This window comes from Lipomyces japonicus (genome assembly GCF_038497905.1).
Source record: "Lipomyces japonicus strain CBS 7319 unplaced genomic scaffold V1514scaffold_37, whole genome shotgun sequence".
Taxonomy (NCBI): domain Eukaryota; kingdom Fungi; phylum Ascomycota; class Lipomycetes; order Lipomycetales; family Lipomycetaceae; genus Lipomyces; species Lipomyces japonicus.
In genome coordinates this window covers 46,818-67,108 of record NW_027117849.1, presented here as the reverse complement: position 1 = coordinate 67,108, position 20,291 = coordinate 46,818, and the positions used below count along the sequence as shown (strand labels likewise).

Genomic DNA, 20,291 nt, shown 5'->3' with positions numbered 1-20,291 from the left:
AAAAAAAAGTGGTTGTATAAAAAAAAAATCTGTTCCCGGTGGGCTTTTTGAAAAAAATTTTGGTCGGCCGTGAAACTAAAAAATAGAGTTTACGAATTACCCGGCGCTAAGTTGGTTTTGCCATCAAAGATCACGTGATGCAGCTAACCCCGTTGAGCCGCACATAAAATTTTGGAGTCATTCTGGTTAAGCATCGTTTTTGCCATCTCATCTTGTTGATTCTATACAAGTTATTTGAAATGGTTGTACCGTCGCAACAATATCTTTCTACTCGTGCCTCTGGCGAGCCTTATCTTTTGTTTGAGGCCACCGTTCTTCGCGGTTTGGCACCAGGTGGAGGTCTTTTCATCCCATCAGAGATTCCTAAACTTCCTTCGGACTTCCTCACCAAATGGAAAGATTTATCATTTCAAGAGCTCGCGTTTGAAATTTTTTCACTTTATATTTCTAGAGACGAAGTATCTGCGGACGATCTTAAATTTCTCATTGCCAAATCTTATGCCACTTTCCGTACTGATGATGTTACGCCTCTTGTTGACCTCGACCAAGAAAAGAATTTGTATCTTTTGGAACTTTTCCATGGACCTACATACGCATTCAAAGATGTTGCGCTTCAGTTTGTCGGTAATCTTTTTGAATATTTCTTGGAGCGCAAGAATGCCAAAAAACCAGAAACTTCAAACAGAGACAGGCTGACCGTCGTCGGTGCAACTTCTGGCGACACTGGCTCGGCTGCTATTTACGGTCTTCGAAACAAGAAGGACGTTTCAATTTTCATTTTACATCCTCTTGGAAAAGTTTCTCCAATTCAGGAGTTGCAAATGACTACTGTTACTGATCCCAATGTCCATAACTTTGCTGTCAAGGGCAATTTTGACGATTGCCAAGACATTGTTAAAACCCTCTTTGACGATGTGGAATTCAACGAGAAGCATCACTTGGGCGCCGTTAACTCTATTAATTGGGCTCGTATTCTTGCTCAAATAACATATTACTTCTATTCCTACTTCAGTTTTATCAGAAAGACAGCCAAATCGGATCCAACCGTACGATACGTTGTTCCGACTGGAAACTTTGGAGATATTTTAGCTGGATTTTACGCAAAGAGAATGGGATTGCCCATTGACAAACTTATTGTAGCTACAAATGCTAATGACATTCTCGATCGATTCTGGAAGTCCGGTGTGTATGAAAAGAATGCACCCGAAGCATCTGCTGATGCCGTCAAAGAAACCTTGTCACCGGCTATGGACATTCTCATTAGCTCAAATTTTGAACGATTATTGTGGTATTTGGCTCGAGAACAGCTTGCCAAAACTAACGAAGAAGCTGGTAATATTCTCCTGCAATGGATGGTTGAACTCAAAACCAAGGGCAAAGTCGTCGTGCCTCAGGCTGTTCTAAATGCTGGTCTAAAAGAATTCGCTAGCGAAAGTGTTTCTGATGAACAGACTATTAAAACTATCAAAGAAATTTACGATAGATCATCTGGATATATTTTAGATCCTCACACGTCTGTTGGCGTCACCGCCAGTCTCCGACATGTTGATGGCCAGAACACCTACATCTCCTTATCTACAGCGCATCCTGCCAAGTTTGGTGATGCTGTTGATAGGGCGCTCAAGGACAATGATGAATACTCATTTGACAAGGTCCTTCCCGATGACTTCAAAGTTCTTGAGAGCTTGCCAAAGAATGTTACAATTATTGAGAAGCCTGATAAGGAACTTGTTAAGGACGCTATTGAAAGCGAGTTAAAAAATGAAGGAATTGTATTTTAAAAGTTCATTTGATTTGGGAAATTTGAGTCAATATACAATAAATCATTCATCAAACTATACATGTGCAATGTATTACTATTAAGTCCATATGCAAATGGTGCTAAATTTGTAACGTAAATACCCTAACCTTACATTGACAACTAAGCAGGTTAGAGAACTGCTACTTTTCCATTCAACTGTCAATTCGACCCTTATCATTGTTTATTTATCGTCAATCTTGACGTGTTGTTCTTCACTTCAAATCAATGCTGTGAATGAATAAAATGCCAGATGTCACTCGTGTAAACCGTGGATTCCACATATAAGTATCCCCCGTTTTTATTTGTGTGTACATGCTCAACTGACACTTAAATACTAGCCACCAAAAGGTGCAATTGGATGTTGATTTAGCTTCACATACGATAACGGTAGGAGATTTTTAATTACTGGGAAATTTCGTTGTTTTGTGATCAATATAAACTCATAATTTTTAGGGGACGACTGAGCTGACTATTTTGCCCACGGATCCATCCCTATCGTTGGTCACGCTTGATTTTCGGCAAGGAAGTATGTAATTGGATATTTTTTTTCCCTTATAAATTATATCTAATTTTATTGCAGAAGTGACTTCTGCTCAAGTGAATGGGAAAACCGCATCGTGGACATTGGATGATTATTGGGCAAACACATATTCACAACAGTTCGAAGAGTCGGCCAGAACAGTTAACCAATATGACAAATACGATGAAGAATTGAATAAAACTTTTTTACTTGGTGAACTTAAGATTGCCTTTCCCAGGGGTATAAAAGTGCAACAACAAGTTGAGTATATGTATTACGTTCTCGATCTGGATCAGTTTATTAATATGTTAGTTCAAGGATTTGTTTGGAGCGGCATTTCAAAATAGCAGCGCTTCTCGAAATGGTATTTAATATTAAACGTGTGTTTTATGTATCTAAACAGTTTGCAGAATCTCCGGAGATTGGCGCAACCGCAGTACGGCAAGAATATAGTGCGTTTGTTCCATTAACAGTTGTTGTGGAATTTACTGTGAAGGATCCAGTTATGGGACTCAATTTCATTTCAAATAAGGTATTGCTTCAGTTGGAATGACATCGTCTATTAGGATATGTACTAATTCGAAAGCAGGGTTATGACTATGTTTATACTTATTCTAATCCTTTCTCAGTCAGCACATCAAGCTGGCTTCCATGCGTGGATGGCATTTGGGAACGATGTACATGGGAGTTTGAAATCACAGCTCCCAACACTCTAGGCGATATTAATCGTCATGACTCGTCATCAGCGACAGATAACAATGATGAGGTTTCTGAACGAGACATGATTGTTGTTTGCACTGGTGACTTACAACAAGAGTCAACACACGCTCATGACATTTCCAAAAAAGTGGTCACATTTAGTTTGCCTTATTCTGTCGGCGCTCAGCATATTGGTATTGCGATCGGGCCATTTGTTCAGACCAATCTATCGGAACTCAAAGAATCTGACGATAATGACAATCATCATTCGTCAAATGCAGGCATCTTTGCATATTCTTTACCTGGAAGATCTGACGAAGTAGTCAACACGTGCATGTTTATGCATAAGGCAGTGGAATATTTCATACACGACTATGGCTCGTACCCATTCACATCATTCTCGCTTGTCTTTGTTGAAAATGCACCTGATGATATGGAATCCTGCGCCGGGTTGTCCATTGTGAGTGAACGTTATCTTTTCCCTGCCGACGTGATAGATCAAATATATCCAGTGACGAAATACATCACCTCATTGCTTGCGTCTCAGTGGTGCGGGGTCAACATAGTTCCAAAATATTTAAATGCATTATGGGTGACAATCGGATTATGCAGATACATGACTGGGATGTTTTTACGAAAACTCATGGGTAATAATGAATATCGTTATCGGTTGACAAAAGACGTGGAGAAACTTATTGAACTTGATGTTGGAAAAAATCCGATCGGACAACCAAACATTGATTTTCCCATTGATAAAGCTACCTTAAGTTTTATAACATTGAAGGCACCATTAGTACTTCATATTTTAGATCGCCGATTGACGAAGAGTGGAGGCTCATTTGGCTTATCACGAGCCATTCCAAAGCTATTCTTGCAAGCAATGTCAGGCGATTTGACTAATGGATTTTTGAGCTCCGGTCATTTTCAACGAATTTGTGAAAAAGTTAGTCATACAAAGCTGGATCAATTTTTCCAAGAATGGGTGTTTGGTTCGGGTTATCCGATATTCCGGATAACTCAAAGATTCAATAAAAAGAAGATGTTTGTGGAGATGGGCATTCGCCAAGTTCAAAATGTCGAGTTGCCAACTCAAGGGCAGTTGCGTAAAGAAGACTTTGTGAATAAGGCGAGGGATTGGGTTCGAGCTGATGAAATTATTGAGCACACTGCGAGGACTACGTTTACCGGTCCTATGACAATTCGAATTCATGAAGCAGATGGTACACCTTATGAACACGTGGTGAATATTAAGGACGCTTTTACAAAAATTGACATTCAGTATAATACTAAATATAAACGGCTAAAGAGGCATCTTCGTCAGCGAGATAAGGCACCTACAAATAATTCGTCAACCGCAGTTGCTGCAACTGGTGACACAATGGATGATGGCGAGCTTGATGGAGTTCTTCTTCATTCTTTTGGAGATGTTCTTTCAAGTGAAAGTGATATGGAAGAATGGAGGTTAGAAGAATGGAGTAAAGATGAAGAGGATTCAATGACCAATGAAGCTTTTGAGTGGTTGAGGGTTGACTCAGATTTTGAGTGGATTTGCTTGGTTTATATCAACCAACCAGATTACATGTATGCTTCACAACTTCAACAGGACAGAGATGTTGTCGCACAGTATGAATGTATTCGATTTTTTGCTGAGGCAAAGCCAATACCTATGTATTCAACGATTCTTGTAAGAACGTTGATGGATCGACGGTATTATTATGGCATCAGAGTAGAAGCTGCAATGGCTTTGGCAAAGTATGGCTTAAAGGAACTTGATTGGATTGGTCGATATCATTTATTGAAAGCGTTTCAATCAATTTTTTGCTTCCCAGATTCGCTTATTCCTCAAGCCAACGACTTCAGTGACGTGCCCACGTACTTATTGCAAAAGACTATTCCAATTGCCTTGTCTCAAATTAAGGATGAAAATGGTATTACTCCATTGCCTGTAAAGGAATTTTTACTTGATCTCTTGCGTTACAACGAAAATTCAAACAATGCTTTTTCAGACTGCTATTATCTTGGTTCTTTAATGAAAGCGATTTCAAATTCTCTGGAAGGAGTTGCCGGTATGGGCCCACAGTTTAACTTCAATTTTGATTTTGATTTTAGCGGTGGTAACAGCAATGACCACGCCAACACTGAAAAAGAACAAAACGAAAAATTTGTGCAAAGGGCAATATCAGAAATTGATCGATTGCTTAGAATAGACAGATGGATGCCAAGCTACGAAAATTATGTGTCTGTAGCGGCGATTTCGGTAAGTATTTTTGTCAACGAGCGGGGGTAGCTTTTTTTTTTTTCTAAATGAAGCGTTCTAATGCGTAATAGATTAAAGAAGGTCTAATACAAAATGGTACTATTAGTACAGATATTTCAGAGTTTGTACATTATACAAAGACTGGCCTCAATGAGAATCTACGATTAGCCGCGTTTTCTGTAATACTAAGCAATCCAGATCTTTACTCTTCTGCTGCCAATACTTCAGTGCTAAAGTTTGTTTTTAAAACAATCAGACGAGATGCATCTTTTAGGTTACGGTTGGATTTAATAAAGCTTCTTGGCGAATCTATTGGGAAAGTCAGCATGTATAAGCATAGCGGCGTCGCTCCTGGTGGCGACATTCCAACAAACAGTTTTATGATCATTGAGGAGAGTGGTGCAGAAGCTACCGAATCCCGCCAAGAAGAATTTAGGCGGTCAAATATTCGAGGATGTGTTGAAATTGCAAAGGAACAATTTTCTAATAATGAGATCTTAAAGTCTTGCTTGTTTTCTTTATTATCCAGTGGCAAAGTTGGAATTCTTGAAAAAAAGTTAGTGATTGACGTTTGTACAATACTTTATGAGACCTATCCTTCGCTAGTGGTGAGGCTAAAGATACCGGATAACAAAGTCATTGTTGCGAAGAATTTTGGGAGGGGTAAGGTAGTTTTGCGCAGAGGAGATCCGCCGAAGCCTAAGCCGAAGCCTGAGTCTAAGGTTGAGCCGAATGCTGAGTCCAAGGTTGAGCTAGCGGGCAGTGGCAGCAATAGTTTTGCGGTTCCCAAGGCGACAATACGGATTAAGCCGATATTAAATTTAGCAACATCGCCATAGTTTTATGTATCGTTCATATGTTTGTAAGATTAGTTAACTAGGTGGTTTAGGTAATTGTATGATATTTAAAACATAATAGACTGTATATATATTATTTTTGAAATCATTTTTTTTTTTTTTCCAAATGTTCCCAACGTTGTAACGTAATGCATGTCGCGCCCAAATAGAGAAACCAACCCAACAATATCCAGTTAACCCATATTAAATAGAAGAAAAAAAAAGTAGTTGAAGAATAATACAAAAAGAAATTTTTTTAAAAAATAATGCGCGGTGGTCCATCACAGAATGCTAAGACTGTTCTTGCTGCGACTGAGTTTCTTCTGATCGCTCCATTCGATACCGTGTCAGCGTATTCGTCACAAGTTTAGGATCTACATCAGGAATACCGATTTCACGTCGCTTTGCATTAATAATTTTGACTGGGATACTTCTGGTAACTTCCGACCCGACGTAACTCAAGTCTCGGAGTAATGCTTGTTCTTCAGCCGTTAACGATTTCTTCTTTATTTGATCCTGAGAAAAGTCGTGATTATGGAAAATATTAGATGACTTGATGTACCAGCAGCCAGATTTTTTGTTGTGCCAACAGTTTAAGAAAAACGGACACGATGTTGACCGAGTAGACCCGTAAGATGCGCGTCGTTTATCTGGATCAGAAGTGCGCGTATACTTTGAAGTCTTGGCTCGTTTCCAGCATTGTATTCGAATGTGTTCTGGCCGTGAAGAAGTTCGAGATAGTCTGAACCCAGAAAGCGCTGCATACCGATTGAGGTGGTTAAGTAGTGCGTCTTTAGAAGGGAAGTTCTGAGAGATATTGAGCGGCGTGTCTGGTGCAAGTAATAGCTCATCCTGGTCAGATAAGCTACCAGATTCAAGTTGCTGGCTTGAGTGTTGATGTGCTTGAAATTGTTGTAGTTGATGGTCAATGTCTTTGTCGCTTGTAATATTGTGGTTGGCATGATGCAGCAGGTGCACTTCTGGATTGTGATGTTGGTGGAGAGACACAGCTTGTGGAATGGAATTTAATGCTGTAGCCAGTGATAAATGACTAGCCGATCCAAGACTGGTATCTTGTAATTGAACTGGCGATATCGAATTTGTAACTAGAGAATATCTAGTTAGCAGAAACACATATGCCATGGAATAGTTCCCACTCACATTCCGAAATGTCCATGGCGGTCTCACGACGGACAGCCTTGCTAGCAACCTCAAGTACGGTAAACAGACATAGGCCTACACAACAATGATTGCTAAAATGGACATGTTCATGTTCATGTTCATGTCATTGCAATATAAAAGAAGATTGCTGGCAGATGGCTGACATAATCAATGCCAGAATTTTAAGGTTTTTGAATGTGCGGCTCATTCGAAAATTTTGTGACCTCCCAACCAACATTGGAACATTTTGGCGGACAGTGCAGAATTCAACCACGGACTAGTTTTATTGAAAATGTCAGGAAGGAGAAAATCAAAAGGAAGAAGGAGTGATGTTGTGGACACGTGGGAGGACATGGAGCATGATGAAGTTGATGAATGTAAGGATAGCGGTCGCTGAGTTTGATGAAACAACATGCTAACAAGGCACAATAGTTCATGAGCAGCGGGACAAGATACTGCTTGAAAAAGCAAATTCAGGTTCGATTGAAAGAGGTACTTTGTTTTTTTCTTTGTTTCTAAAAAAAAAAAATGAGCGGGGGTTAATGAGAATTAGATGAAATCGAGGCTAGTGATGAAGAAGTCTTACGCGTTCACGAAGCGGATGATTCCGAAAACGAACTTGATGAACAATCTGATCAAGACGATTCTGATGATGAAGACGAATACCAGGATTTGGTTCCTCAGATCTCGTCAAGTAAGAAATCCAAACCAAAAAAGACTAGTAAGCTATCTGCAAAAATCGATAACGATGAAGACGACGATGACGATTGGCGAAATATCAAGGACAAATATGTCGAGCAAGATGAATTAGCTGGCTGGGGTCAATCTTCTAAAAGCTACTATAACGCAGATGATATCGAGGACGAAGAAGATGCTAAAGAAGAGGAACAGGCGGCTCTTAAGATCCAATCCAAACAGCTAGCTTCGATGAGTGCTAGTGATTTCGTCGATGATTTTGTAGAAGATGAAGAATTCGTTCAAGACGGAGAATTTGTCAAAGAAACACTTCCGACCCAAGATCTTTCCAAGCTATCCACCGAGGAAAAATTAAAAGTTCTTCAATCGCAAAATCCAGAGCTAATCCCTCTTTCAAAAGAATACTCAGAGCTTTCAGAATTATTCAAAACCTTTAGTGAATCTCAAATTTCTGTTCAGGACGGAAAACATTCTGTCAAATTTATTGCCTTGTCAAGCTATCTTGCATGTCTTTCTGCTTATTTTACTATATTTTGTGATCCAAAATTTGATGAAGATACGATTAGAGACAACAAGGTGATGAACCACTTGTTGGTTTTAAGAAGATATTGGAAAAAATTGTCGGAACTACCAGACGGTGCCATCTTGGCTGATAGCACCCCTGAATTAATTCAAGATGATGACGATGAGGATAATGATGAAGAAGAAGAAGAAGAAAAAGACGTTAGCTTTGGCGCTCAACTTCAATCTGCACCAGGGTCAAAGGTCAAACGGAAGAGGTCTGTGGAACGTACAGTTAGTCTGGATACCAACGGCGTTGACGAACTTGATCTTGAAATTTCTGCCGCCCCGCTTTCAAAAAAGAAAAAACTTAGACAATCTACTTCAGATTATGTTGATGATGCAGAATTAGATGAAGTTGATTTAACTGATAAAATTTCCAAGCGTCGCAGTTTACGATTTTACACTTCCAAGATTGATCAGAAGGCTAATATTCGAAAGGAAAGGTTTTCTGGTGATGTTGATCTGCCATATAAGGAGCGCAATAAGGAACGTCAACTGAGACTCAACCAACTTGCGGAACAGAAAGGACAGACTAAAGCCGTTGAAGGAGACAGTGATTTCTTGGATGGTGAAGACTATGATGATAATGATTTTACAGCTTCGCGTGAATCACAAAACAATGAGAGTAAGGACAATGATGATGATGATGATGATTACTACGACATGGTGAAATCTGCCAAAGATAAAAAACGAGCCGAAATCGTGGGCCTGAAAGATGAAGTTAAAAAGGCAGTTCGCGAAGGCCGCTTGGCACAGTTGCAGGAATCAGTCGGAGAAGACGGGAAGCGTGCAATCAATTATCAGATATTGAAAAATAAGGGATTGACACCGAAACGTAACAAAGATAACAGAAACGCACGTGTGAAGAAGCGTAAGAAATACGAAAAGGCAAAGAAGAAGCTCGCGAGCATAAAACAAGTGTATAAAACGCCTGAGGGACCATACCAGGGTGAGAAAACCGGTATTAAGAAGAATCTCACAAAGAGTGTCAAATTTAAGTAAGCAAAAAATTTATTAGGTGTGTCCGTATCAATAAAGCAAGCAAGCTAGCTTTTAATAATGATCAAAGCTTAGTCAACGTCCGTACAATATTCTCTTTAGAACTAATCTTATGTTTTGTAATTTTTTACTGCCCAACGTTATACCCGCAAATTCTTCCCTTAAAAATCGCCGGGCAACTGTTTCGGCATGCTCTATGGCTTTGATTTCTCTTTCCGTCACCTTGGCACACAACGTGACTAAATCTTCCCCTTTCGCTAATAGGTCACTTAATTCTTCTGCTCGCTGAATTATGTCCTCTGAAATACCATTCAAAGCCGCACAAAATATCCCAAAGCTTGATGTGGATCTGCCAGGCAAAAGACGGTATAGGTATGTAATTCTGCCCTCCGTGTCTGCAACATCATCATCAACTAATACTTGCATGTGCATAAGATCAATAAATTTCGACGGTTGCAAAATATCATTTTCAAACAGTTCGTGATAATGGGTTGAAGCCAACACTTTGGGTCGTTTGGTTCCACATGAAAGGTATTCAATCAATCCTGCAAACAATCCAGCGCCATCCGTAGCCTCAGTACCCTTGCCGAATTCATCAACAATAATTAAACTTCTTTCTGTATGCAGTTGCATTGCCAAGCATACCTGAGTAAGATCAACCATAAACGCACTCTGCTCTCTCGAAACCGTCTCTCGCGTCATGACTCGAGTTAAAATCTTGTCTGTAAGGCCAATTTTGGCAAATTCGGCGGGAACAAATGATCCAATGTGCGTCATGTAAACAATTAATGCAACTTGCTTCAGATATACAGATTTTCCAGAAAAATTAGCTCCGGTAAGAATAACAGTGGACGGGATATCTTCTGGTTCGTCTTCGTTGGTATCATCTGCTGTCATGTCAATGTCGCTATTACTACCACTTATAAACGTGTCGTTTTCAACAAACGAAGGCACCAAAAGCTCATAGAGTGGATGGCGTCCTTTATGAATTTTGATCAAATTTTTTTCCGTCGACACTACCGGTCTTTTATAATTGTATGTCCTAGCTGCCTCAGAGAACGACAGAATACTAATACAAGATTAATAAACAACTTAAAACTTAAATCCAAAATTATTTACCAATCGAGCTCAGCTGTCCATGTGCAAGACGCAATAAGTAACTCGTCATGTCTCAAAAGATCAATTTGAAGTTCATGCTCCAACTCGACTTCTCGATCTAAAAAAATAAGAAAAAAAAAAATTTAATGGCAAAAGTAAGGTGCAAAATAAAAATTAATTCGTACCGCAAATCATTCCATATATATCTCCAAAATCATTATCTAGGTCTTTTACTTCGGCTGTTTTATAATAACCGTGAGTATCAGTTCTAAACTGAAATTCCCATTCCACATTGGAATATATCGGTTCATTATCATCTAACCCAAACTCAACAACAGCTAGGTATCCAAGCTGTGGAAAATAAATCACGTTAATGATCCCAACAAGAACTTCAAGACGTTCAGACATGGACCGAGCAACATTTGCTAATAATTCTGACATGCCATCATACTGTCGCTTCATCTCGTCTAAACTTTGATCAATCGTCGGCTTAATCACCACTCTATTCTCAATAGGGGACATTTCAAAGTCAACCGTGTTTCCAACACGAGCACAAACTGATGTGAGACCGCCAGACTCAAACGTGGATAGTATTCCATTGATGACTCTAATATTCCCTGTGCTTGGTATTTCTGAAAGCGCTTGTTTAATTTTTACGCATTGAAAACTAAACTATATATCACGTCAAGATTCTTCTGCCAGTAAAATTCAACACGATAATTTGCTTACATTCATTATTGCCTTGTAATCGGAATATGTACTTTTACCGGCGCTCAGGTTTACTAAGATCTTTGGAATATTTTTTATCTTTTTCAAAGACGCTCTTAATGAATCAACAATATGCGCATTGTCCTGTCTTGCAAAAAGTGTCACTGCGTCAAGTCTGCAATTAATTTCTGCGACAGACAAGGTCGGTCTTAAAAACCATGTTTTAAGTAATTGATGTCCAAATGGCGTTACTGTGGAATTCAATATTCCAAATAAGCTTAATCCCTCTTTATGACCCTGATTCATGCCTTGGGTTTGAAAATTCGGATGACTTTCGTCTTCGAATATCTGCAACGAGCATAACGTATCACTGTTGACAAACATAATATCACTCCTGAAAAAAAAAAAAAAAAAAAAATTAGTGAATTTTATTTTCCATCATATATTTGTAAATTGATTCAATCACATTCTAAAGGTCTCAATATTTGTGATTTGTAAATGAGCATCATTTTGATTAATGAGTCCGTCTTCAAGAGCAATCAGCTTTTGTGTGTATGACAAAACACATCCAGCACATCCAATCTAAAAAAAGTTACTTAAGTTGATCGCGATTGTTTTATGTTTTTTGTGTTCCAAATAACAAATTTTGTGCCTTACTGAAACCTCTTTCTCCATGTTAATACGCGAAGATAAATCTAAGAGGATAGAACTAGATATAACGGAAATGTCCTCATCAGGCGAAACAATATTATTTGTAGGTTTGCTTTGTTGTTTATGCAATGCCACGATTCGGTTCACAGCCGAACCATACGCAAATTCATTTGAAGGTCGGATATCAACGCGAAAGCCGTGGTGAACATTAAATCGCAAAACATCTTCAATTCCTTGTTCAATTCGGGCTGGAATTAATACAAGCGTCGGTTTCACCTGAAATAAGACTTATACTAGTTTAATCAATTTTCACACATTGAAGGATAAAAAACAACCATACGGTTCTCTATGATACTCCATCCTGAATGGTATTTTTCTACCAGCGCTGCATTTACAGGTATATCCTCAACAACGTAAAGTTTACCATCCATACAGCTGAAATATGACCAGCCTATACGTGACGATTTGAAATTAATAGCAAGGATCGTGTTCTCTATCACTGGATTGGTAGAGTCTGAACTATCATTCCCGTGGTCTGAATCATGGATGGATGTAATTGTAATATTAGCACTATCGCTATTTTGACCTGAAAATTCCATGAATTTGTGACAAGTTGAACAAATTCTATTGTACTGGATTAATCAACTATTCTTACTGACAGATAAAACTTTGTTAACAATGGTCAGTTACAGATGAATGTATGTAGATTAAATTTTGTTCTGATCACATGATCAGCTATCACAATGGCCAACAAGCAATGTTAAAATGCGCCACGTTTTGTGCCTTATTTTTTTCATGAAACTTGATTATAATTAAACCTGTTTGTAAAACTAATGAATAAATTAAATATTTGTTGATATATTTTCTAAAAAAAATGATATATATGTTGCCTTGTTTTATAGAGTGCACAGCAGCTTTCCCCACGCTCTGCAAACGCAAAATTGCATTAACTCTCTTTTCTCTATTTGCATCATCTGCAAAACAATCATCGCTTGAAATCGAACGTATATTGGACCGATATCTGGGATCGTAAGCCTACAATAAAAAAAAATAGATTTTTGAATTTGTTACAGTCGCTTGGTATAATTTTTGGGCAAGATCTCACAAGCTTGGGCGTTGTACACGGGCAAGCACGGATTGGCATCGAGAAATAATGGCAGAAGCACATCCTTCTTCTCCTTCTATTGCTCGGACATATGCGCATGTAAATGCGCAATTACCACAATCATATTCCGATTACGGTGAGTTAGCTAATTGTCAGAAGGGTCTCTGTTGACCAGTAATTAAGCTAATTAATTTGTGTTTATTTTAGACAATTTTCAAATTCAATGGGGAGATATTGAAAACTATGAAATTGTAAAAAAAGTTGGACGAGGCAAATATTCTGAAGTATTTGAAGGAGTAAATGTTTTGAATCAGCAAAAATGTGTTATCAAAGTATTGAAGCCAGTGAAGAAAAAGAAAATAAAGCGAGAAGTCAAAATTCTTTTAAACTTGTCGGGTGGTCCAAACATTGTGGCTTTGTTAGATATTGTCAGAGATGCACAGGTACAGATTTCAAATAGCTTTTTTGTTTTTTTTTTTGGTGGGTAATTGCTAATGAATGGACAGAGTCGAACTCCGTCCTTAATTTTTGAACATGTCAACAACATTGATTTCCGAATTCTTTATCCCAAGTTTACTGACTATGATATTCGGTTTTACATTTATGAATTATTGAAGGTAAAAACAAAAATTGAGATTTTATCTTTGTTACGGGTTCTAAACTCATAACAGGCACTTGATTTCTGTCATTCCAAAGGCATAATGCACCGAGATGTGAAGCCTCACAACGTGATGATTGACCATGACAAGCGCAAGCTTCGTTTAATTGATTGGGGCCTGGCTGAATTCTATCATGCCGGCCAAGATTATAACGTCCGAGTATCATCTCGATACTTCAAAGGACCCGAATTATTGGTTGATTTCCAAGAGTACGATTATTCGTTAGACTTGTGGTCTCTTGGTGCCATGTTTGCAGCAATGATATTTCGCAAGGAACCTTTTTTCCATGGCAGCTCCAACACAGATCAACTTGTCAAAATTGCCAGGGTTTTGGGCACGGATTCATTAAATACTTATTTAGATAAGTATGACGTCGAACTGGATAGCCAATATGATAGCCTTATTGGTAAATTTGCCAGAAAGCCATGGCCAAGGTTTGTTAATGCGGACAATCAGAAATATTGTTCACCACAGGCATTGGATTTCTTGGATAAGATTGTGAGATACGACCATCAAGAACGTTTAACTGCCAAAGAAGCAATGGAACATGAATATTTTGCTCCCGTGAGAAAAGAGCATGCCGAGAAGGCAGCAGCTGCTGCTACGGCCACGTCCTCAAATCAAACTGTTGCTTCTTCAAACAGTAAGTAATCACCCGAGGTCTCGTTTTTTTGTTGGTCTTGAATTCAGCTCGATAATAAATGTTCAATTTGCGTTAAGTTTTTGTTTTCTTATATTGTAATTGGTATATAGTCGTTTATTTATAATTGTATTGGCAGATTCGAAAAATTTAATTAATTTTTGTGAAAACAATGCCGTGTAACATTTAATTGTCTATTTTCTCCGTATGTTTTACAAAAAAAAATTATATTCGCAATCTCTACAGCTTGTTGCTTTAAAAAAAAAACATGTTTATTGATTTAACGGTGTATCGTAACTGATAAATTTACGCCGTTAGTTCCGTTCGCGAAAATTGTAAAAATAAAAAAAAATAAATACTGAGGAATGTTGATGCGCTGAAATCTATAGCATATACATACATATATAGATAGATTATTTTTAATTTTCACCGTCTTTAAATAATTTTTTAAAACGTCTAACGGACGAAGACTGAATAATGGTGAAAGCAAACACTGTATCACCATCTATCGCGAGAACATATGCACATGTGAATGCACAATTGCCTCAGTCATACTCCGATTATGGTCAGTTACACTGTTTTTTTTACTCTAAAAGAAAATAATTAAGCTAATCAAATTGATAATTTATTTAGATAACTTTCAAATTCGCTGGGGAGATATTGAAAAATATGAGATTGTGAGAAAAGTCGGACGAGGCAAATATTCTGAAGTTTTTGAAGGATTCAAAATTTTGGACCAGCAAAAATGTATAATCAAAGTATTGAAGCCGGTTAAAAAAAAGAAAATTAAACGTGAAATTAAAATTCTTTTGACTCTTGCCGGCGGAACAAACATTGTGACATTGTTAGATATCGTCAGAGATGCACAGGTACGAAGTAGGTTTGCTTTCGTTTTTGATTAATTGCTAATAATCGGACAGAATCGAACTCCTTCTTTAATATTTGAACATGTGAACAACATTGATTTCCGAATTCTTTACCCTAGGCTCAGTGATTACGATATTCGCTATTACATTTATGAATTATTAAAGGTAAAAGCAAAAACTTTTCAGCGGTCTCATAAGTTTTCTGACACACTAACAGGCACTTGATTTCTGCCATTCCAAAGGCATAATGCACCGAGATGTGAAGCCTCACAACGTGATGATTGACCATGACAAGCGCAAGCTTCGTTTAATTGATTGGGGCCTGGCTGAATTCTATCATGCCGGCCAAGATTACAATGTCCGAGTATCATCTCGTTGCTTTAAAGGACCCGAATTATTGGTTGATTTCCAAGAGTATGATTATTCGTTAGACTTGTGGTCTCTTGGTGCCATGTTTGCAGCAATGATATTTCGCAAGGAACCTTTTTTCCATGGCAGCTCCAACACAGATCAACTTGTCAAAATTGCCAGGGTTTTGGGCACGGATTCATTAAATACTTATTTAGACAAGTACGATATCGAACTAGACAGCCAATATGATAACCTTATTGGTAAATTTGCCAGGAAGCCGTGGTCAAGGTTTGTTAATGCGGACAATCAGAAATATTGTTCACCACAGGCATTGGATTTTTTGGATAAGATTGTGAGATACGACCATCAAGAACGTTTAACTGCCAAAGAAGCAATGGAACATGAATATTTTGCTCCCGTGAGGAAAGAGCATGTCGAGAAGGCAGCAACAGCTGCCAATGCTGTTGCCGCCACAGCTTAGGATAAATCAATATCGCAGACCTTCAACCAATTAATAATAACTTTTTTTTAGAGATCACTGTAGCTAGTAACCAGTTTACCTATGATTGTATTCACGACGTATTTTGGTGGGGTTTTTTTTTTTTTTTTTAAATTTAATTTAGTTTTAATATGGGTTCTTATTTTTGGTAATTTTATTGGAACGGATAATCATTACAATTTATTACATTGCACATTATAATTGTACTGATCTCGAAAAGAAAATTTTTTTTTTTTTCAAGCCGTATGTCAGACTGTCAGTAGAAAATAATTTGCCAAAGTTTTTGCCGAGAAATAAATTATGGCAAGTGTTTATTATATCGATAAAAAAAATAAGTTTAAAGGTTTACTGTTACAACGTTCTTTTTGTCTACGTTTTATTATTGTCTCGTTATACCGCACCGTATACATTAATTATTTCTTTTTTTGATGTTATTCATTATTTTTTTTTTTGGTTTATTGACATAATTTTAATTTCAATGACTACTAAATTATTAAATCACCGACAAAGCTCGATGGTCTGAATTTTTGTCTCGCTTCCTCACCTCCTCCAATAAGACAAAGAAATATAAAGTTGAAGAAATGCTGGCAACCATAATTCCGAAATCGCAAAAAGACAAGATCTTGTGAAATGGTCGGGTTGTAATGGTATTACTACATCCAAACCAGCACAGAATTTGACACGTTATCCCGAACGAGTACTACGATTCAATCATAGTGCTCATCTATCAGAGTCGGAGGATTATGATGATATGATGGATGAAAACTTCCTTCCTGACACTCCTGTTTTCAAAATGCAAACGATATCAAGTGGAACTGTTCCAATATCAACACAGAATAACAGTACACTTGAAAGGGAAAATACAGAGCCATCAGATACAGGGAAAAAATCAACATCAGAACTTCAGACGATCAAAGACGTGAGATCAAATACAGAAAATTCAACTGAAGTAGCAGAAGAAAACAGAAGAAATCAACGAAATCATAAAGAAAAACGAAAGAAAATGTTCACAACTCCAGAACGGGAACGGTTAATTCAATTGAGAATTTTACGAGATCGACAACGTCAAGAACTTCTCAATTGAATTATTGTGTTGAATGATTTAAATAGTGAACCAAAGTTATATGAAGATGCGATATCAAGCACAAGAAAAGAAAAAGAAAATTGGAAAAAACCAATCAAAGAAGAATTAAATTCCCTAGAAAAACATAAAACATGGGAAGTAAAGAAAAAAAAGAAAAGAATATGAAAATTATAAAAAACAAGTGGGTATTTACTACAAAGAAAGATTTAAAAGGTGATATTTTGATACAAAGCAAGATTGGTGGCAAAAGGATTTTTACAAACAAAAGGAGTGGATTATTCAGAAACGTTCAGTCCGACATTCAGACCAGAGAGTGTTAAGATGTTACTATCTATGGCAACAATGGAAGGATTATCAATATTTCAAATGAATGTTTAGACTGCATTCGTCAATGGTGAGCTGAAGGAAACAATACACATGAATATACCTGACGGACTGGATATTAATAACAGTCAATATGTTCTCAAACTTAACAAAAGCCTGTACGGATTGAAACAAGCTCCAAGATGTTGGAACAAGGAATTTGATAACACTATGAAAAAACTGGGTTTCCAGAGAACCAGCAAAGATTTAAGTTTTTATTTCAGAAACATAAATGAATCTCGAGCATATCTGGCCATATATGTTGACGATCTCCTTATAGCTGGCACAAATCAAAAGGAAGTTGACACGGTGAAATCTGTCCTGCAATCCATCTATGAAATGAAAGACTTGGGAACTGTGTCAGAATTTCTTGGTCTGAAGGTGAAAAAGGTGGCAGATGGGTACACTTTAGATCAATCAGGCTATCTACGTGGCGTGCTAACAGAATATAAAATGAATGAAGCAAAACCAGTATCAACACCACTTACACCAGGTCTTGATCTCAGCAAAATCGAGGGAAACCCATTTGAAAATATAAAACCGTATCAAGAAATTCTTGGAAAATTACTATCTGCAATGAAGTATACTCGACCAGATATCTGCTCTCATACTTCTGCATTAACTCAGCATCTTCAGAATTCTCTTGAAGGACACATGTCAGAACTGAAACGTCTTTGTTATATTAAAGGAACGATTGATTAGGTCTATACTTCAAAGGTAGCAACAATTCAAAGGAAGTTACTATTACTGGCTATTCAGATGCAGATTTCTCAAATGAGATTAGTACATCAAAATCTCGTGGCGGTTATTTCTTCAAAATTCATGAATGCCCAAACTCATGGTCAAGTAGAAAACAAGACCTAGATACTCTCAGTTCAACCGAAGCGGAATTGGTTGCATTAAGTGAAGCTGCTCGAGAGGCAATCTGGATCCAAAGATGCATGGAGTCAGTACAGTACAAACAGCAAACAGTGCTTTATGAAGACGACATGTCTATGATTTGTATCGCAAAATGTTCGGGATCACATTCACGTACGAAACATATTCGAACAAAAGAGCGCCATGTCTGTAATTAGTTGTAACACCTGAGCACTTCAGATATGATAGCAGACACTCTCACAAAGTCCCTCAGTTTGAAAAAGCCCAACGGTTTACTGGAGAAATGAAGTTACGCTCCATAAATTGCAAGGAAGTGTGAGAATATTAGACTAGTCTAGGGTATAATGTTTTATTGCTGTGTACAGTTACTACTGTCCAATTAGAGGGTACAATTAATTTTGCGTGGATTAGGGTTTATGCTTATATCGTATATATATGTTTTTTAATTATCGTTGTATTATGTGAAGAAGTGAATAAGAATAAAAATATTGCAAAGTACTCTTTTAATTTTCCAAGGGGTCAATACTATACAGTAAGATAGTATATACGAATGACCACCTCCAATATTTCTCACATTTTTTTGTTAATTTATTTAGAACATGATAGGTGAACTACATGCGCATAGTTAATTCATCTGTTTGGACGTTTGTTTGACGTATGGCTTACGTAAAGTACGGTTGCAACGGTCCGGTTTCAAACCGCTGTAAAATTTCTTATTTTGCCCTTTCCCAGCTGCACGGACCATGTACCAAACATGCCCAGTTCACGACGCGCCGCGCGCGACGTGGCGCAACGCGTTTGTTCAGTTTTTTTGTGTCGCCAGAACGCGTCGGTTTTTTTTTTAGGCGCGTCCATTTCGTGTTTACGCGTTAGAGATGTTGACGCTCAATTTTGCAATATGCAAAAATATGGTTGAACGTGTTTACGACACCTATAATAACTATAGAATTGGACAATTTTGCATACATGTAATGAGTATATTGGCAAAACAAAAATTCTCATCCGTGTCTTTCATTTATTGAATTTGTATATGGTTAGATTAAATGTTTTGTCTCATCTTGACCTTAACATGGCACAAAAACAACATGAATTTCACGCAACTGAGGAATTTGGTGAAAAAAAGAAAAAAGAAAGAAAAAAAAATTTGTAAACACAGGACGTATCACTGGTGCTTCGGCAAAAGTTGCTACGTGATTTGCAAAAACCATGGCACCACAACTCTTTTGTTTATCACAGCCATTGGTACCAACCTCGTATATAATTGATGTGATATATATATATATATATACCTTAATATGTACTACCGTGAAAAAAAAAATTTTATTTGCCATGTGTTTACAATCTCAAACTTGGTTCCCAAAACGAAAAGCAGATTTATTTTATTTTTTTGGGAATCACATTCTTCCCACCAAACTTCTAAACTTTAAAAATAAACATATTGTTCCTTCCTCCACCCGGAGCCGCACGGTCAGCCCACGTTCACGTCAATGGCACGACTGATTGTCTTTTTTTTTTTTTTTTTTTGACCAATTTTTTTACTTTCTAAATTTACATTTATTTGTTTTTAAAACAAGCTTTTATATATAACTTTTCATGAATTCTCAAAAACATTGAATGTGAAATCATGTATGAATGGATCAAGAAGGCGCATGTGACCCTTGCGTTATAAAATAAAATAAACAAAAGTCATATTATTTTATATCACAGTAAAAAAAAAAAAATAAAAATAAAAAAACAAAACAAAATGATAACTCACTGATCCCAAAAAAGTTCATAGAAAAGCATTGCTCTCCTCATCAAGATCCTTTCATTAACAAAAAAAACTATTTTCCGAATCCCACATACGTTTACCATA

General features: G+C 37.4%; 7 protein-coding genes across 7 annotated transcripts; 5 read left to right on the top strand and 2 right to left on the bottom strand.

Annotated features, from left to right (window-relative positions):
* Window positions 1-108: 108 nt before the first annotated feature.
* Window positions 109-1,840, top strand: V1514DRAFT_335057 (tryptophan synthase beta subunit-like PLP-dependent enzyme). Its single transcript, XM_066928322.1, has one exon. The coding sequence runs from the start codon at window positions 240-242 to the stop codon at window positions 1,779-1,781; it is 1,542 nt and encodes a 513-aa protein (XP_066781943.1). The 5' UTR covers window positions 109-239; the 3' UTR covers window positions 1,782-1,840.
* Window positions 1,841-1,958: 118 nt separating this feature from the next.
* On the top strand, window positions 1,959-6,222 carry V1514DRAFT_364109 (uncharacterized protein). The gene is made up of 10 exons (XM_066929775.1): window positions 1,959-2,082; window positions 2,137-2,188; window positions 2,255-2,327; window positions 2,382-2,581; window positions 2,634-2,685; window positions 2,732-2,853; window positions 2,911-5,277; window positions 5,349-5,779; window positions 5,807-5,846; window positions 5,868-6,222. The coding sequence occupies exons 1-10, from the start codon at window positions 2,036-2,038 to the stop codon at window positions 6,114-6,116; spliced, it is 3,633 nt and encodes a 1,210-aa protein (XP_066781942.1). The 5' UTR covers window positions 1,959-2,035; the 3' UTR covers window positions 6,117-6,222.
* Window positions 6,123-7,398, bottom strand: V1514DRAFT_335055 (uncharacterized protein). The gene is made up of 2 exons (XM_066928321.1): window positions 7,275-7,398; window positions 6,123-7,219 (listed from the first exon to the last, which is right to left on the bottom strand). The coding sequence occupies exons 1-2, from the start codon at window positions 7,288-7,290 to the stop codon at window positions 6,405-6,407; spliced, it is 831 nt and encodes a 276-aa protein (XP_066781941.1). The 5' UTR covers window positions 7,291-7,398; the 3' UTR covers window positions 6,123-6,404.
* Window positions 7,399-7,518: 120 nt separating this feature from the next.
* On the top strand, window positions 7,519-9,625 carry V1514DRAFT_310090 (Sas10 C-terminal domain-containing protein). Its single transcript, XM_066925760.1, has 3 exons — window positions 7,519-7,651; window positions 7,707-7,766; window positions 7,828-9,625. The coding sequence occupies exons 1-3, from the start codon at window positions 7,567-7,569 to the stop codon at window positions 9,534-9,536; spliced, it is 1,854 nt and encodes a 617-aa protein (XP_066781940.1). The 5' UTR covers window positions 7,519-7,566; the 3' UTR covers window positions 9,537-9,625.
* Window positions 9,438-12,740, bottom strand: V1514DRAFT_310087 (muts domain V-domain-containing protein). The gene is made up of 7 exons (XM_066925759.1): window positions 12,331-12,740; window positions 11,997-12,277; window positions 11,806-11,921; window positions 11,361-11,733; window positions 10,817-11,303; window positions 10,653-10,749; window positions 9,438-10,602 (listed from the first exon to the last, which is right to left on the bottom strand). The coding sequence occupies exons 1-7, from the start codon at window positions 12,587-12,589 to the stop codon at window positions 9,609-9,611; spliced, it is 2,607 nt and encodes an 868-aa protein (XP_066781939.1). The 5' UTR covers window positions 12,590-12,740; the 3' UTR covers window positions 9,438-9,608.
* A 147-nt stretch (window positions 12,741-12,887) lies between these two features.
* V1514DRAFT_369061 (kinase-like domain-containing protein) lies at window positions 12,888-14,535 on the top strand. Its single transcript, XM_066929931.1, has 4 exons — window positions 12,888-13,231; window positions 13,303-13,538; window positions 13,602-13,712; window positions 13,767-14,535. The coding sequence occupies exons 1-4, from the start codon at window positions 13,144-13,146 to the stop codon at window positions 14,403-14,405; spliced, it is 1,074 nt and encodes a 357-aa protein (XP_066781938.1). The 5' UTR covers window positions 12,888-13,143; the 3' UTR covers window positions 14,406-14,535.
* Window positions 14,536-14,751: 216 nt separating this feature from the next.
* Window positions 14,752-16,304, top strand: V1514DRAFT_335038 (casein kinase II subunit alpha). Its single transcript, XM_066928320.1, has 4 exons — window positions 14,752-14,959; window positions 15,028-15,263; window positions 15,315-15,425; window positions 15,478-16,304. Exons 1-4 carry the CDS (start codon window positions 14,872-14,874, stop codon window positions 16,090-16,092), a joined length of 1,050 nt encoding a protein of 349 aa, XP_066781937.1. The 5' UTR covers window positions 14,752-14,871; the 3' UTR covers window positions 16,093-16,304.
* Window positions 16,305-20,291: the final 3,987 nt, after the last annotated feature.